Genomic DNA, 19291 nt, shown 5'->3' on the forward strand with positions numbered 1-19291 from the left:
TGAGAAGAATTAAGAAGTATTTTTCAATGAAAGATATATTGGTGTCGTATCTGATGCTATATTAGAAATAGACATTCTATGAATGAGGGAAAGGGGGAATGAGGAGGGGTAGGGAAAATTTCTAAATACATTTTTCTTAACTTAGACTGCCTCATTCCTTGTAGCAATGAAAAATGCTTTGCTTTGTAGCTTTGTTAAAATATTAAACTATATTTACTTAACCCTACCTCGAAGATGATCTCCTAACTTTAAACAGCTTTCAGTTTCCTGTTTAGTGATCTCACATCAAAGGGGATTTAATGACTGTGTTTGAACCTGCAGTGGGTGGCAATTAACCGTCTTTAGGCCATCCTGACAGCTGTTTGCAAAAATAGGGTATTCTGGTATCCAAGAGGTAGGCTACACACAACAAAGGTTCACTATATAAACAGGTCTCAATATCACATGTGACAAAGGAAATTCCCTAATCGTTGTGATCAAACTAAGCTAAAAAGACCAAGGTGTGTCCTTCATCCTGAAAACATTTGTCAGTCCTCTATAAACATTTAAAATTTTCAGTTGTACCAAAGAATGTGCAAAGAAACATAATTAAAAATTATTTATGCTAATTTCCCTCTTGTCCCTCTGTCCTGACCAACACTTATGAATTCATTGACAGTAAAAGTAAAGAAGTAATACAGAAATACTTGGTGTATGACTATTGGCACAGTGCTGAAAACTGAACTGTCCCACTCACTCATTACGGATCCTTATCCTCACTGAACTATCTCGGTTCCTTGTTCCCAAAACATTGAATTTAAATTTCTCACCCTCTTCATTAAAACTATCTGCAGCCTCACCCTGCTTTTGCATCTTCCTCCAGTCTTCTATCATTCATATTCTTCAGCACTTTGAATCTGACCTGGGCAGCCCTTTTTTCACCCCCACCATTGATGAGAGAGCATCCAAGCACCTAGGGCCTATTTTTGAGAACTTTTTTCCCCCTAAACCATTTTGCTTTGAACTTCATCCTGCCTTTACAAGTCGTTTACTATTTTTTGCAAGCCTCCAGTCACCTCTCTTAACTCTCACTTTGGTTCAGTATGCTTTCATTTAGCCTTTGGATGTTTTCTTTCAGAACATCACTGTAAATATAAACTGTCCTTTTAAGGATTATTCTGATGATGGAGATAATGTACAGCATCATCTTTAAATCCATTTGAATTTAAGGGACTTGCTGAACTTGTAAAATAAACTTTGAACTTGCTGAGAAAGTGACATGTATTTAGAATAAGTTACCTAGAATGGTCATGGCCAGAAAAATATTTTGGTTAAATTAGAATGAATCCTGTTGCTGAAAGCAAATGTAGTCAAAGCTTTTTAAGGCTGGCAGGATTTCAGTTTGGTGTCCTCCTGCTTCCTCTGTTGCTGCGATCAGGTTCATGCATAGGACGGGTGCCTGTCTGATTAGCAAATTTTAAAATAATTTTGAATATAATTATAGGGACTAATATCACAGCTGGAATTTGCTGGCTGTTCACACCCTGTTACCAATGCAAACAAGGACAGACAATTTGGCGTCCAACCAGATCTCCGTTCACTGTAGCAGTGAGGGGTGGGGTGGGGTGGGGTGGGGCTAAGGAGAGAGTGACCCCAATACTTGTGCTGCGGGGAGCCACCTTGATGTTTGTGGGGGGTGAGGGGAGAGTACATTTTAAGCGCAGACCTTGAAGGATGGTGTCCTGATCTCTGTGGAGCCGGTGGTGCAGACAATTTCAGGCCCCGCCTCACTATAACAATGGTGTAAACTATGCCCCAAGATGTGCTGCGGATGAAGTAACAGAAAGTCTGGTCTAAAAACTCAGCTGTGTTACTGGAGGGAAATACGCTGATTTTCAGTCACAGCCTGAAACTGACAAACTTAGGGAAAATTCCATGCAGTATATTGTCACATTCCTCATGTAAGAGGTTTGCATAACTTTACATAACTAACCATATCTTTTGGCATTCTCCATGATTGAGTGATTTATTCAAATGGTGATGAATGACAACGAATTACAATTTTGTGTAATATCTATCAATCCCTTCCACACTAAAATATTGGGGGTGGAATGTAGTAGATTGATTCTATTTCAAGGAGAATGATATATTCATCCCACAATGCAAATTTTGGTTAAAGACATATATTTTGCAGCCATGGAAGAGTATAGCTCACCTTGCACTATCAGAAACACTGAAGCAAGTGTGGCACCTCCTTCATTTGCAGCGATGCAATTATATTGTCCAGCATCAGTTGGTCGAACATTCTTGATCTCCAGAGACAGGTTTCTCATTACTTGGACCCTGTGTCTTTCTGCTAACCTCCGGTCAGCACCGTTTTTGTGCCAGGTGAGGTTGTAGCGTACTGTGCTCAGTGTTAAACAGCTCAATATGGCTCTCTCACCAGGAATAACAGTAACATTGTTGGGCACTTGAATCGTTGGGGGAGGTTCTGCAAAGTTAAAAAGAGAAAAATGGTAAAACACGTGTGATGTGAGAGAGGAACTGATGTTCCCTTTGTTCTCAATTCAAACGCTTGTCAATGTTACCATTTGAAGTGACGGTGTAAACATTTGCTCCCAAATAACCTGCGTTAAAATATACAAAGAATATGTTATTTTTATTCTAACAAAAGGTAACATTTTCTGACATAGTTGAGGGATGCAATCAGATTTTGCTGAATTAAAACTGATGATAACATATTTAAAGTTTGCTATCATACATATATTAAGGTACTAGTTTTGCAATTCAATATTGACAGGGATTACAAAACGGATGATAGCAGATTGGCAATAGAGTGGAAAAGAAAACTGGATGGGGAGTATAACTGGCACTCAATCCACTCCCAACAATTTTGCTCCTGTCAACATTGGATTTCACTGCTCTCTTTCGATTTACCACCCCAATAAGGACAGGTTATTTCCATTGGCACCAGGAGGTCTCCAATCATCTTAACACAGTTGTCCTTCCTAATGTTTCAGTCTAGGCAGCAATGAACAGATCACTTTGGAGGACATCACAACTGAGTCTGACCCTATTGTAACCTGATTTTCATGTATAGGAGCCTTTGAGCAGAAGATAATGAATTGCACTACGGGGCAATTTTAACTCTACTTATCTCGTGGAAACTGGGTGTGTAGGTGTAGCATATTGAAAATTACACCATGTGTTTTGTCCTGTTAAGGTTACATATGCCCATATACCACTAGATGGAGTCTGGAAAGGGATTAAAGACATCAATGATTCACAGCACATGCAGTTCTGATTCTGAATGCTTTTAGTTCTTTAAAAATGTTTATTTTATTAATGTCACAAGTAGGCTTACATTAACACTGCAATGAAGTTACTATGAAAATCCCCTCGTCACCACACTCCAGCCTATTCAGGTACACTGAGGGAGAATTTAGCATGGCCAATGCAACTAACCAGCATGTCTTTCAGACCAGAGTACCTGGAGGAAACCCACACAGACACAGGGAGAATGTGCAGATTCTGCACATACAGTGATCCAAGCCAGAAATCGAACCTGGGTCCCTGGCACTGTGAGGCAGCAGTGCTAACCACTGTGCCATGCACTTCTTCCTGAATATTATTGCTTTTTCCCCAAGAACTTAATATTACAACAGTGATGGTTAAAAAAAAAGGAAACATTTCTTCCAAGTCTGAAATGTTTGGAAGGTATTTGTCTGCTTTCCGCAGACAGCATACTGTTTTGGTTGGGGATTTAGGAAGGCTTTGAGGCTATGTTTGACATACACTGGAGACATTCCAGGTTGGGATTAGCAACAGGAAAGCCTGCATGATGTACACACACACTGATCTCTCAAAAATTAACTTTCCAATCAAAAAAAAATCTTGGATCATTACAGAGAAAGGAACTTGTTAATGGATCTTTGATCACACACCAATTAATATGGCTGTATCCGTACCTAATCTACTACCTTCTGATGTGTGTTAAAGGCACAAGAGCGAAAAGATGAATGCCATTACTTTTCAATATTGGAGGTGAAGAACTCCAAAATATTTTGAGCCACGTATGCCTGAGCAAAATGACTATGACATGGCAAAAATGCACTAACTGCCTATTTCGTGTCTAAGAAAAATACAATACATTCAACAGCAGTCTTCCAATGCACTAAGCAGGAAGCAAATGAGACAATTGACCAATATTGCATGTAATTGAAGTAACTAGCAACGAAATGTGATTTCAGTGATGTTCAATACGTTGAACAGAAAACCAAAGCACAAATAATCAAAGATAGTAGTTAATTACGCAGAAAAGCACTCGAGAAGGACAGAGAGCTGTCAAACCCGTTGGAGTCTAGATGAGTTGTAACACTTTCTTTGCAATTATAGAGCAACTCCTATCTAAACTGCTGGAAAACCTCAAGCTACAATCATCTTTGCAGATCTTATGTGAACACTTCTTCCTGGGCTACCCCACAAAACTAATGTTCAACGTGTATGCAAAGGATAGAATGAAAGTAAATGCCGAGCAAGACAGGAATTTTAAAGCTACATCTGTAAAGCCAGGCAAATGGGATGGTCATCCTGGAAAGCAAATAATCGCCTCTGACATCCAGCCATTTGTTGTGACCAATCAAAAAGATCAATGTTCACTGCTAAGCATGACTTGCAAATCATCACAGAAAATCATTCTTCAAAGCATTGAAAGCACTACTCATAAGCATTGAATCAGATTCTGACATGACATCTCAGGTGAAGAACATTATTTAAATGAAACCACATCTGACGTCAGGCAATATCCTACTTATGAGAGAATACTTCAACCATATTTAAGTGATTATGTGACAAAAGAATATTGCTGATGAAGTTGAATGTTCAAGTTATGCTTCAGTTTATTATTTACACTTTTGGAAACAAATCATTGACAGATGCTATGTTTCCCAATTACTATAGTAAGAAGTCTCACAACACCAGGTTAAAGTCCAACCAGTTTATTTGATAGTAATCCCACAAGCTTTCGGAAACAGTGTTCCTTCGTCAGGTGTGTGGAAGGTTCTGATCGGAGAAAGGCATACAGAGTCACACACAATTTACAGAATACTGATTAGAATGCAAGTCTTTACAGCTAACCTGCTATTCAAGTCTTAAAGATGCAGACAATGAGAGTGGAGATAGCATTAGCATTGGTTAAAGAGATGTGTATTGTCTCCAGGCAGGACAGTAAGTGAGATTTTACAAGCCTAGGCAAACCATGGGGATTACAGATAGTTGGGTTCATGTTGCACTATCTGTATGTGGAAGTATTCTGAGCAAAGCAAAAACATGCCACCAACAGCAACCCTCAACTGATCCAAACCTTTATTTAACCACATGCATCATCTGGTGATTTGAACTAATGCTTGCCTGATGTAACAGCCTAGATTTTCACCATCTCAATCTGTCTTAGGAGCCCTTGGAAATGGTAGATCTAGATTCCCAACCCCTTCTCAAGCTGTATAATTTCAGGAGTGTCCTTAAACAGTGCCTGTATCCAGCACTCCCGACCTGATCGGTTCCATTGAGGATAGGCATGCCCTACTCCTCTACAATTCTCATAGAGTCAGGCCAGGTTTTTAAAGAGCTGTGCTTCACGCACCCTTGGTGGAGTTGCATGTTTGTTGACACAGGTTAAGTGGTTTTTAATGGTTTGTGGTTTTTTTTGGACTTTCAAGGGCCTGGATGATCGGCACTTTTATCAGCTTGGTGCAGACATTTTTTCAAGCATAAGAGAAAGTTATCAATTAATTACATTTTGAGGCTTTTTTTACATGTACCACAATACTCTATGGGATTCATAGGTTCTAGAAAGTGTACAGTCAGCCAATGGATATGTAAGTGCTAGAGCTTTCCACAGGAACGTGACAGGACATATGGCATGGGTAGAAAGGCACAGTTTAGCAGAGGATGCATGAGAGAACGTTAGAGGTCAGTGGGAACACAAAGTAACATGGACGGGGCATGCAGAGTATTTGGAGGGTAAAGGGGATATGAAGGGTCAGGGAATGGACAGCCTGTGTGTTTTTTTTTCCCACTAGGACTAAGTCTCATGTCACCAAGGTGGGTCTTTTAGACAGCTGCCTAAATCACAGTGATGCTGCTTGGCCTGACTCCAGCCTGTACCCGGTCCTCAGCAATGAAGATCCCGCTTTTTCAGGCAATTTCTCCTGAGGCAGACAGGCCAAGCCAGGAATTCTCCCAACTCTATCCTACTCACCTCAGGGATGAAAATCCATGCCAACATAAGTAAAATTTAAACAGCCCAAAGAACAGATATCTTGGAGCATAGCATACAAGCTGAATATTGAACAATTGCCATAGGTTGGTGCCAATCATCCACATGTTTAAATGCATAGTTATACCAGTACTCTGGGGGACACATGCATTCATAAAACATATGATTCTTTTGTTTACTTCATGTTCGTTTTTTGCACTGTTTATGAAATCTTTTGACCTCTAAGGTGTAGATTGTTAATTCTTCCAATAATCGAGTGGTAAAATTCTGATTTATTCCTATGAGTCAGTTCTCTGTCAGTGGTCCATTCCAACTTCTTGTGTGGAAATAGAAAACCAACCGCTTAAGTCTTAAATACTTTAGCTTTCGTCTCATAAATTTATTGGGCCAGCAGGAATGTTCCTGGCACCGTAATGAAAGACCAATTTTCATTATTAATCAAATGCTAAATCCCAGCAGTGGATATATTTCTCTTAAACATTCTGGCGCCCATGTATAATTTACATAATTTGACAGAATCACCAAATCAGAAAGATTTAAAGTGTTTATTTTGTTGCCACCAGGACCTATACAGTCAAAAAAGTTTTCCACCTAAAAGAATGACTGAAGAATTGAGTGTCATTCAATGATGAATCAAAGCAGAATGAACAAATCAAAGATGACACTGAATGTAACTGCTGTTACTACTGTGCGATTCTGAGAAAGCATTTACAAGCTGTTGCGATGTTTCAATCATAGTTCATACAGAATGAAGTTCAAATGTATTCTTGCACAGGCAGAGAGCTCTTTTTCTAGTGTTTATCTAGGAGCTGGTTCATCCAAGTGACTGTGATCAAGCCAATAGTATTTGACCCAACAGGGGAAATAACTTTACCACCTGTGAAAAATCTGCCCTCAAAAGGCCTATCTTTTATTTCATACTGAATCGTTATTTATCAATTTATCAAAAACAAAAATGTCAAGGGGGATTAAATGTACTCGGAGGGGGTGGGGGGTTTCAGTGCGAGAAAATTGAAGTTTCAACCAGCAATCCCAGGAAACCCTACACACTCTGAGCAATGTGTTTATTCATTTTATTGGGCTATCTAAAACATTAACTGGTTCAGTGGCATTGGTTTCAATTAGATCCCCATTCACTCAGAGCAACATGAAGTCAGAGTGATTATAACTGTCAGGGTTTACCAAACCCCAAACAGGCAGAAAACGATTATTAGCTTTCAGAAAATTGTGAATACTTCATCTGCTGGCACTGAGGTATCTGGAACTTTGGATCAGGAGCAGGCAATATGGCCCTTCAAGCCTGCTCCACTATTCAATAAGATCATGGCTGATCTGATTGTGGCTTCAATTCCATTTGCCTTTCTGACCCTATAACTTTCAACTCTCTTGTTAATAAAAAAATCTATCTAACACAATAAATAATAATAAATAAATTCAATAGCACACCTTCCAGCACTTTCTAGGGAAAAGAATTCCACGGACTAACAACTCTCAGAAAAAGATGGCTCCTCATTGCCATCTTAAATGTCCATGGCTACAGTAGAGAATGGTGTGGGATAATGGTGGATGGGGGTAGGGGATGTGTAGTACAGGTCTGTGAGACTGGAAAGATGAGAAAATCTCAACCTCCCTTGTTGGGCCCTGTAAAGTACTCCGGCTCTTCCTGCCCCAACGAAAGAAGACTTAAAATTTATATTTTATGGCCTTTTTTACTAGTCACAAGCCCCAACTTGGTTTTACTTAGCTGGAAAAAATGTATGAGTCAGATTGATCTAATTGAAAGGCAGATCCAATTTGATGGGCTGAGTGGCCAACTCCTGCTCTCTTAAGGCTTTACTTGACACACCTAATGGAATATCCTGTCTGCTTTGAGTAAAAATTTCCGATGGTGGGATTTGGGTGACTTGAGGCACGGTAGCCCAGCCAATTGTAACTGTTCACCTATCATTCATAGAAACATAGGACTTGAGAGTAGAAGTAGGTCACTCAGCCCATCAAGTTAGATCTGCCATTCAATTAGATCGTAGTGTGGGAGTTGGGGTCAGCTGTTAGCAGATGAAAGGTGAGGGTCCGCTTGATCAGCATGGGTACGTATTGAGACCCACTTCTGGGTATGGTTTGTGGTTAGGGAGGATAAGGATGTTTGCTGAACATTGTATGTTAAAATGTCAAGGACTCTGTACATCTGTGTGTATAGTGATATATATGCAAACTAAGGATTGAAGATGCTGAACAGTATTAGTTGAAAGTGATGTGGAGATGCCGATGTTAGACTGGAGTAAACACAGTAAGAAGTCTCACAACACCAAATTAAAGTAAAACCCTGAAAACTTGTGGGTTTACTATCAAATAAACTGGTTGGACTTTAACCTGGTGTTGTGGGACTTCTTACTTAGTTGAAAGTGCATAGTGCTATTGTGTTTTAACTGGCAGTGTATTGGCTGCAAAATGCTGTAATCGAAACTGTTTTACGGAACCTGGTCTGAACATTATAGTGAGACCACTGTGTTGTTCTCCTTGTGCACAAGCAATAAAGGTGTAGTTTTTGAGTACTCACTGCCCACCATCTGGTTAATTTGTGACAATAACTGATATGGATGTGGGTTCACTTCCATTTTTCTGTTTGTTCCCCCTCCCCCCCCCACCCCATCCCCATTACCCTAAAGTCCATTGTCTCTCAAAAATCTATTTAACTCAGATTTGAATAACTTCAATGAGCCAGCCTCCACTGCTCTCTGGGGAAGAGAATTTCACAGACCAAGACCTAATGACAGAAAGAAAAATCCTCCTCATCTTATTCTTAAACTACGTACTTGAGTTCTGATCTTTCCTACAGAGGAAACATCTTCCCGGTATCCTGGTAATGCATGGGATTACTGGGATAGGGTGGAGGGTAGCACTTGGGTTCAATGTTCTTTCGGATAATCAGTGCAGACTTGATGGGCAGAATAGTCTCTTTCTGCACTGTAGCGAGTCTATGATTCTATCCAATCCCCTCAAGATCTTAGATGTTTGGAAGAAGTCTCATTCTTCCAAACTCTAATGGGTATAAGCCCAGCTTGTTCAATCTTTCTTCATAAGATAAACTCTTTATGCCAGAAATGAGCCAAGTGGACCTTCTCTGAACTACTTCTAATGCAATTATATACATTTCTTTAAATAAGGAAACAAAAACTATGCACATTACTGCAGATGTGGTCTCACCAAAGCCCTTTACAGCTGCAGTAAAACTCCCCCTGTTTTATACTCCATTCCCCTTGCAATAAATATCACCATTTCATTAACCTCCCTAATCACTTTCTATACCAGCGTCCTAGCATTTCGCAATGCAGCCACGGTTGGAGCTAATCTCCTAACTCCAGCAAACCCCCATGTGTCTGAATCTAATCATAAAACCCACGCATCATCTCACTGTGACGTACATTAAATGAGGCAGTGAAGAGAGAAACTGGCAGAATTTTCCAATGCTGTAAAAGCATGTGCTTTCGGCTCCACAATCAGAAAGAGTTGTGATGCAGTGTGAAATGTATATATACTTACTAGTCCATTCTAATATTGCAGTTTAAGGAAGAAGCATGAAAGTGAGAATCAGCAACTCAAAAATGGGAAAGAATCCAAACCCATGTACAATTAACATTTAAAGTACAGAATTTATACTAAAGAAAATGCTTTTGAATGGCAACTTAATGGGAGAGGAAACCTATCTCTAAATACCATTTGAAAAATGGGACTTGTTCCCTTAACAAATATGATTTAATTTTAATTGAATCAACTGCAACATTTTAATTGCATCTTTTATGTCAATTATCATGACCTTTTCCTCCTCAAGGAATCTCCAACAGTGTTTGGGAATGCCTGAAGATTGAGACAAAATCACCACAAAATATAACCCACATGTGGTTTACATAGGGTTTACTGAGATCATTCAGTGAATTTAATTTTAGGCATTTCTGATTTATAAGCAGATTAGACCAGCACAGGAATCGACCACCAGGCAATTGGGTGGCTCTTATCCAGAACCTCATATGGATGCACAACAGGCCCTTTTCTAATTGCAAGTTAAAATTATAACAAATCCTTCTTAACCCTTCAGTTAAATCATAACGCAGTTGATGCAAAGGTACTTATCAAAAAACATTTTTATGAATGTCTAATCTGAGAGGAGCTCAGTATGAGGGAAGAATATAGTGTTAGCAAGCCTATGCTGTTGCGGTAACATTTGAGGTGCAGGTGCCGGCTTTGGATTGGGGTGGACACAATAAGAAGTCTCATAACATCAAGTTAATGTCCAACAGGTTTATTTGGAATCATGAGCTTTTGGAGCACTGCCCTGAGGTGTGATGAAGGAGCAGCGCTCCAGAAGCCCAAATTTCCAAATGAACCTGTTGGACTTTAACCTGGTGTTGTGAGACTTCTTGACAGTAAAATTTGAAACATTTGCTTTCATTCAGCATTATTCAAACTGAATTTATTTCTTTGGGACAACTTTAAGAACCACCATAGCCCAGGAACAATGACATCCACCATATCTGAAACTTTTGTATTTGGCTCAGAACGACATTCTGTGGGATGAAGTTTGCATGTAAAATGCATTGATTAAGCATAGCTTCTCGGTTTTGATAAATTAAATAAAGCTGGTTATGGGTCTGTTGGCATAAGTTACTTGCTGACTGAATTCCAAACAGCTTTATTGTCTAATACTTTGCTGAATTTTATGTCTCCCTCAGATTCTTAAGCCTCACTACATAACTTTGCAAAAATGAAGACAAAGGCCGGAATGTTACCACTGCTCATGCCTGCAGAATTTTCCCATCCCGCAGCAATGAACGGAGATTTGGCTGGGTGCCAAATTCTCTGATCTCGCTACAGTGGGAACGTGGCATGGCCAGCTGGTAAGATCACTTCCAATGTATTTGATATTTCTAGGCATCACAACCACACCTAGAGCTGTCCTAGTTTGGTTCCTTTTTGACCTTTCAAATCATAACCAAGAAATATACTGTAACGGATTTTCTTCCATCTCTAAAATTACCCAAGGATCTTTTCTTTTTTAAGACTTATTTTAAAAAATCGATTTTAAAATTTATTTATTAGTGTCACAAGTAGGCTTACAATAATCCTGCAGTGAAGTTGCTGTGAAAATCCACAAGTTGCCACACTCCAGCGCCTATATTTTCATAGTAACTTCACTGTAGTGTTACTGTATGCCTACTTGTGACAATAATAAATAAACTTTAAACTTTAAATGGCAGGCAGGGGTTGGAGTTGGTGACAGGATCAAAGCTAATGGCTTCAGTCTTACCAATATTTAATTGAAGGAGATTTTATCTAATATCAGATATAAGAACATAAGAACATAAGAAATAGGAGCAGGAGTAGGCCATCTAGCCCTTCGAGCCTGCCCCGCCATTCAATAAGATCATGGCTGATCTGTTGTGGCTCAGTTCCACTTTCCCGCCCTCTCCCCATAACCCTTAATCCCCTCTCTTATCAAGAACCCATCAACCCGCTTCTTAAAAATATTTAGCGAGGCAGCCTCCACCACTTCAACGGGCAGAGAATTCCAGAGATTCACCACCCTTTGAGTGAAGAAGTTCCTCCTCAACTCCGTTCTAAACCGCCTCCCCTTTATCTTGAGGCTGTGCCCCCTAGTCCTACTGTCTTTTTTGAGCGGGAAGAGTCTCTCCACCTCTATCCTATCCATCCCATTCATCATCTTATACGTCTCAATGAGATCTCCCCTCATTCTTCTAAACTCTAACGAGTACAAGCCTAGTTTATTCAGCCTCTCCTCATAGCTCAATCCCCTCAACTCCGGTATCAGCCTAGTAAACCTCCTCTGCACTCCCTCCAGGGCCAAAATATCCTTGCGCAGGTGCGGCGCCCAAAACTGCACACAGTACTCCAGCTGCGGCCTCACCAATGCCCTATACAGCTGCAGCAAGACCTCCCTACTTTTATATTCAATCCCCCTCGCTATGAAGGCCAGCATCCCATTTGCCTTCCTGACCACCTGCTGCACCTGCAAGCTGGGTTTTTGCGACTCATGCACAAGGACCCCGAGGTCCCTCTGCACCGTCGCCTGCTGCAGTTTTTCGCCACGTAAGTAATAGTCCTTCCTACCATTCTTCCTACCAAAGTGGACCACCTCACACTTGCCAACATTAAATTCCATTTGCCATTTCCTGGCCCATTCGCCCAGCCTATCTATATATTAGAGACATTGGAGGAGATTAAGCAGGTGGGTACAATCAGGGAGAATTTGGCATTGTCAATGCACCTAACCAGCACGTCTTTCGGACTGTGGAAGGAAACCCATGCAGACATTGAGAGAATGTGCAGACTCAGCACAGACAGTGACCCAAGCTGCAGATCAAACCCAGGTCCCTGGCGCTGTGGGGCAGCAGTGCTAACCACTGTGTAGCCATCATCTACATGCCATCCTTCAGCAATATCATCTGAAAACATGAAATCAGATTCTACACTTGTTGTTGGCAGTCAGTTCTATTCACCACCATCTGCTTAATCTCCTCAAATGTCTCTAACTTGCCACACTGTTTGCGTGACATCCCATATTAGACAGAGATCTTCTTCAATTAAATATTGGAAAGACTGAAGCTTTGAAATCTTTGCTTTCAAATTCCTTTATGGCCTTCCCCCTCCCCACGTTTGTAGCATCCCTGAGCATTACAATCCCAAGGTCTTTGCAGTCCTCCAATTCTGACCTCTTGCACATTCCTGAAATTAATTGCTCCATCACTGGCGGTTACGCTTTAAGCTATTTTGGTCTTAAGATCTGGAATTCCCTCCTTTAAGATGCTCCTAAAAACCTACATCTTATGATCAAGTTTTTGGTTTTCTTTCTTAATTGTTCCTTCTAATGTTTGGTGTTAGAAGTATCAAAAATGTTTTTCCTTGATATCATTCTTGTTTTGCACCTTAAATAAAAGTTATTGTTCATTGCTTGGTGTCACTTGGTTAAAGTGATGAAGGCATTGGCAGTACAACTCAGGAATGCTGACTCCTTGTGCCACATCCTTAAGGGACCACTCTGACACTGGTCCCAAAAACATCAAATAAGCTATTTTGTATTCACTTCTAGACACTAAAATCATGTACAATATTGCATTTCTTTTTTGTTCAAAAACAGCAGAATCCTTAACAAAATGAACAACAGACATGTATGAAAAGATTCTGACCTGACACATCCAAGAAAGTTTGGGCACGCCCAGTGCCAGCACTACTAATTGCTATGCATTCATAAAGCCCTTCGTGAACTGCAGAAACACGAGGGATCTCCAAACTTGCAGTGGCAGATTCCCTTCAAAAGAAAAGCAGTGATAAAATCAGGTGAATTATAATAAAATACACAACTGTACCAACAAGAATCTATTTGAATGAGGAAAACAACATGTTAACCCAACATAACTGCAATAATTAACCATAAACAATTTGTTTTTACATGGCACTTTTAATGTAATAAAACATTCCAGGGTGCATTATAAAGCAAAATTTGAGACCAAACCACATAAGTAAATGTTAGGGCAGATGGTCAGAGGATTGATCAAAAAGGCAGGGTTTGAGAATGCTCTTAAAGGGGGATAGAGAGGTAGAGAAGTTTAAGGAGGAATTTTCAGAGTTGCACACACAGAACAATTAAAATCCAGGATACTCAAGAGGCCTGAGTTAGGTGAGTACAGATATCTCAAAGTTTTGGGGCTGGAGATAGGAAAGATTAAGGCTATGGAGCGGTTTGGAAACAAGATTGAACATTTTAAATTTGCGGTGTTGCTTTACTAGGAACCAATATAGGTCAGGTAGCACAGGGGTGCTAAGTGAATGGGATGGCATAAGTGAGGATACAGGCAGAAGAGTTTTGGATGACTTCAAGTTTAAAGAGGGTCGATTAGGGAAGGCTGGTATGGGGTGCATTGAAATAGGCAAGTTTAGAGGTAACAAAAGCATGAATGAGGATTTTGGCCACAGATCAGCTGAGGCAAAGAAAGTCAGACGATGCACAGGTGGACATAATGTGGGTATGCCGGCGTTGGACTGGCGTAAACACAGTAAAAAGTCTGACAACACCAGGTTTTAGTCCAACCTATTTATTTGATAATATTCTCACTAGCTTTCGAGGGGACAGCCTCTTCGTCAGGTGAATGGCTGTAGTCTGTGTTATAGGTTGCCCTGAGTGGGTTCGTGATCTGTAGTCCTTTTGGTATCTTGTCTGCTTTCTTGCATCTCTGTAAAAACTTGATGTCTATGTCGATATGCACAATCTTCTTGGAGATCCTCTCCACTTGGATCCGGCAGTTTGTGGTGTCGATAGTAGTCATGATGTGGGTATGCCGGCGTTGGACTGGCGTAAACACAGTAAAAAGTCTGACAACACCAGGTTTTAGTCCAACCTATTTATTTGATAATATTCTCACTAGCTTTCGAGGGGACAGCCTCTTCGTCAGGTGAATGGCTGTGGTCTGTGTTATAGGTTGCCCTGAGTGGGTTCGTGATCTGTAGTCCTTTTGGTATCTTGTCTGCTTTCTTGCATCTCTGTAAAAACTTGATGTCTGTGTCGATATGCGCAATCTTCTTGGAGATCCTCTCCACTTGGATCCGGCAGTTTGTGGTGTCGATAGTAGTCATGATGTGGGTATGCCGGCGTTGGACTGGCGTAAACACAGTAAAAAGTCTGACAACACCAGGTTTTAGTCCAACCTATTTATTTGATAATATTCTCACTAGCTTTCGAGGGGACAGCCTCTTCGTCAGGTGAATGGCCCATTCACCTGACGAAGAGGCTGTCCCCTCGAAAGCTAGTGAGAATATTATCAAATAAATAGGTTGGACTAAAACCTGGTGTTGTCAGACTTTTTACAGGTGGACATAGACAGTGTTAGTGATGTCATCAATATGCAATTGAAAGCTCAACTTGAGGCCAAAAATGACACCAAGATTGAGAACTTTTGGTTCTGTTTCAGATTGCTCCCTGGAGTCAGTAACTAGGGAATGAAGCACCAAGATCTTTTGATCATCCTGATTTTTAATTGTAGGAAATTGTGGCTCATGTAATACAGGATATCAAGTTGTGGAGAAGTGTATTATCAGTGTACATGTGGAAACTAATGCTATGTTTCCAGACAATGTTGCCGAGGGGCTGAGTGTAGGTGAGAAATTGGAGGTGGCAAAGGACACCAAAGGTTATGGTACAGAAGTGGAAGAGGAACCATCGCAACAATTAGATAGATAAGAATGGAGTGAGGTGATTGCAGTACCACTCAGTTGAACTTGAGTGCAGAGGCCTTGGAGGAGGATGATGTGGTCAACTTTGTCAAAGGACGCAAATAGCTCAAAGAGAATGAGGAGGGGATAGCTTAGCTTTATCACAGTCACACAGAGTGCAATTTGTGGCTACGTTAAGAGCTGTGTTAGTGATGTGGTAGCGATAGGATTTGAGGGATTCAATCATGAGCATCCAGGGAAGATTAGGGTGGCATAGTAGCACAGTGGTTAGCACTGCTACCTCAAAGCGCCAGGGACCTGCGTTCAATTCCGGCCTCAGGTCACTGTTTGTGTGGAGTTTGCACATTCTCCCCGTGTAGAACACAGAAAAACTACAGCACAAACAGGCCCTTCGGCCCCCAAGTTGCGCTGATCATATCCCTACCTACTAGGCTTACCTATAATCCTCAATCCTATTAAGTCCTATGTACTCATCCAGAAGTCTCTTAAAAGACCCTATCGAATTTGCCTCCACCACCACCGACGGCAGCCGATTCCACTCACCCACCGTGTCTGCCTGGGTTTCCCCCGGGTGCTCCAGTTTCCTCCCACAGTCAAAAATGTGCAAGTTAAGTTGATTGGCGATGCTAAATTGACTCTAGCATCGGGGGATCAGCAGAGTAAATAAGTGGGGTTAGGGAATAGAGCCTGCGTGGGATTGTGATAGGTGAAGACTCAATGGGCCGAATGGCCTCTTTCTGCACTGCAGGGATTCTATGATTCTAAGATTTGGGAGGCAAAAACACTAAACAACTTTGGAGAGGAAAGAAAAGTTGGGAGATGGGGCAGTAGTTTGTTAGGACAGTGGGATTGTGGGTATTTTTTAAGGAAGGGGTGATGCCAGCAGACTTAAAAGGGAGAGGGGTAATATCTGAAGAGAGAAAACCATTAACAATTGAACTGACATGCGGACTGGGAAGAGAGTTAAGTGGTCAGGAGCTCAGTGGGAATAGATCAAGGGAGAAGGCAGTGGATCTCATTGACAAGATGAGCTTAAAGAAGGTATGTAGGAAGATAGAAACTAGAGAAAAATGAGCGCTCAAGGCTAAGGCAAGGAAAAGCTTTAGAGGAGGTTTGGCCAGATGAGTTATGAAAGGGAGGAAAGGGGCGGCGACTACTACGTGGATGGTCTTGATCTTAATTTTTTGCATTTATTGATGAGGATGGAAGAAACAGAGAGAGGAATTCAAAAACAGTTTATAGTAATGAAAAGAAACAAAGGGTCATCTTTGTATTGCAGGTTGATCCTGTTAGTATGAGTATTTTTAGCAATGCAAGCAAGATTTGACATTGCTTTATATCTTTCAGATAGACTTAGCAGTGAACAGCTAAACAATTTGTTTGCCAAAATTATTCAAGACTTCAGGACACAGAAATGAGAGATGTAGCAGAGGAATGATTAGGACAAGTGAGAGTAATGGCTTTACAGAGGATAAGGGCATCAAAGATGGAAGTGAGGGTGTAATTGAGCAATTAGTAGTTGCAGAAATGTTGTAAATGGGAAAAACCAAATCTGAGAATTAAGGGACAGCTTTTGCAGGGTAAATAAAAAAGATGGTAGGGTTAGGATGTGGAAGTGGGCAGGAGGGGGGTGACGTGCAGAAAGTGATCTGAGAAAGCCTTGTCTGTCTGTCATTGGCCTGATGGGAATAGCAAGGCCACACGAGACAACATTGTCAAATGGGTGGTATGAATATAGAACATAGAAAATAGAACACTACAGCGCAGAACAGGCCCTTCGGCCCACCATGTTGCGCCGACCAGTTAAAAAACAATGACCCACTAACCTAAACCAATCCCTTTTCGTCCATAAACCTATCCACGGATCTCTTAAACGCCCCCAAACTAGGCGCATTTACAACTGCAGCAGGCAATATGGGTTGCGGATTTGGGGAATTTATGTGGATGGAGAGATGAAGGGCAATTAAGATATCAGACCCGAACTTCCATGGAATGGAAATCAAAGTCAGGTTGCTATTCTGCTCCTAGTTTTTACCTTAAATTTATTTCAAATATATCTTGCCCGATCTTCTGTCTCAGGCCAAGTAAGATCTGAGCAATACAGCATTTCCCCAGGATCTAGCACCAATGGCAGCTCAGTTACATGTAAGGTGCCACTCCCCCTTTTTTACAGCACTATTTGCTGTAAACTAGGAAAGTTGAAGATTCAGTTGGGTTTAAAGGTCCTTGACAGGGCTGGAAGACAGTAAGTGTGTGGGTTGGGTCCTGGGTGGGGGACAGGGATGGGACGGTGAAAGTCTGGAGTCAGGCCTTGGGTGGGGAATCCTGATTAAGGGGCAGGGGTATCACCTCCCCACCCCTTCAAGAATTTCAATCCTTCTAACTGATCCTGTGTAACTATTGATGTAACACGGTTGGAACTAGCCAAAGTTTTCAATTTGAAATCACATTTTCTGCAGTTCCCAGCGCAGGACAATTGCCCAGGGGAAGTCTGCATTTCCAGGCGATTACTGTGCAAACCTTACCTGGGAATTTCAGGGAGAGTTCCCCAGCAGATCTTGGGGTATCACTCAGTTATGCTGCCCTGGAGCTTAGAAATTATGACCCTTATGTTTTCATGATTAATAGGACTTAGCAAAGATTATCTAAGTGTGTTAATATCTATATATATTTATTGAAGCATTACATTTAAAATAGTTCGTGAAATGAGCAGCTCAGTGAGATAGCACACAATTTATTTCACTCTTGAAAACAATCCATAATAATGAGGTTGCATCTATCTCCACTGGATGTGAAGGTTACCAGACCAATGGATTTGTGCAGCCTTACCTTGTTTTTTTATGGGTTCAAAATTTTTTTAAAATGATACCTGCTCCACCTGATCCACAAAGAATGCTGGGAAAGACATACCTACAAGGCAACTGGCCCATGCATAACATTGTAGGAGTATTCCCCATCTTTAACTATTTGACCCTGACTCACTCACTCCAGCCACTTACGTGGGGTTTATGAGTCTAATTCCCTTTTTAGATGACATTAAGTACGGGTGCAATCATCTTATCTCTCACACTCCATCCAGCTCAACACAAAATGCTGTTAGTCAAAGAACCTTGATTCAAATATTCTGAGGACCCAATGGCTATACGTTTGAGCAAGACTGAAAATCAAAACCAATAGTGGGGGAAGCATAAATCCAAACATTGACTTTCCCATTTCAGCTTCAGTTAACAAAAGTTTTTCCAACGCTGAATACATTCCACAGAATGCATGTTATAATCTGCAGTGTTGCAAGCTTGTGTGGTTAAAAGTCAGAATCCTAACCATAGCATGTAACAAGAAAGTTAATGAGTAAAATATACATACTTGAAAAACTGATCTGTTCCAAGTTTTGCACCAGCTCTGCTAAAACGCAATGTGAAGGGGATGAGGCTGTCCACTGTACATATGATGTAGCCCATTTGCAGGTAGTATCCTGGAGTCTGTGCTGGCATTGTGACCTTTGGAGCACCTAATGAAAAAGTTTAAGCATTGTACCTTTTAAAAAAAAAATTAATTCACTAAAGAATAGTCAATGGTCTTCTTACTGACTTTTTGTTGATTCTGCTAGATTTACAAATTACAAATCTGCAGCCGCTCTTCTTGGTTACAAGCTCCTTGAGAATCTTATGAAGTGATAATGTGTACATTACAACATCACCCAAACATTTGAACCCCTATTAATGTTACAAGACTACCTCCTGTAGTCAGTGGAGGCAAACAAACAAATCTCAAGTAATTCACTCCCTGTTTCCAGGG

The 19291-nt window shown here is 40.9% G+C and overlaps 1 protein-coding gene across 1 annotated transcript in view; it reads right to left on the bottom strand.

Moving 5' to 3' along the window:
* Positions 1–19291, bottom strand: part of hmcn1 (hemicentin 1) — a 543993-nt gene that overhangs the window by 371507 nt on the left and 153195 nt on the right. Inside the window, exons 9-11 of the mRNA XM_080195726.1 lie at positions 18860–19004; positions 13456–13577; positions 2195–2470 (exon numbers count right to left, since the gene is read on the bottom strand). Coding sequence (XP_080051852.1) covers positions 2195–2470; positions 13456–13577; positions 18860–19004 — 543 coding nt within the window. The remainder of the gene's footprint in view (positions 1–2194; positions 2471–13455; positions 13578–18859; positions 19005–19291) is intronic.

Source organism: Carcharhinus amblyrhynchos, chromosome 9, assembly GCF_965287045.1.
Source record: "Carcharhinus amblyrhynchos chromosome 9, sCarAmb.v2.hapA, whole genome shotgun sequence".
Taxonomy (NCBI): domain Eukaryota; kingdom Metazoa; phylum Chordata; class Chondrichthyes; order Carcharhiniformes; family Carcharhinidae; genus Carcharhinus; species Carcharhinus amblyrhynchos.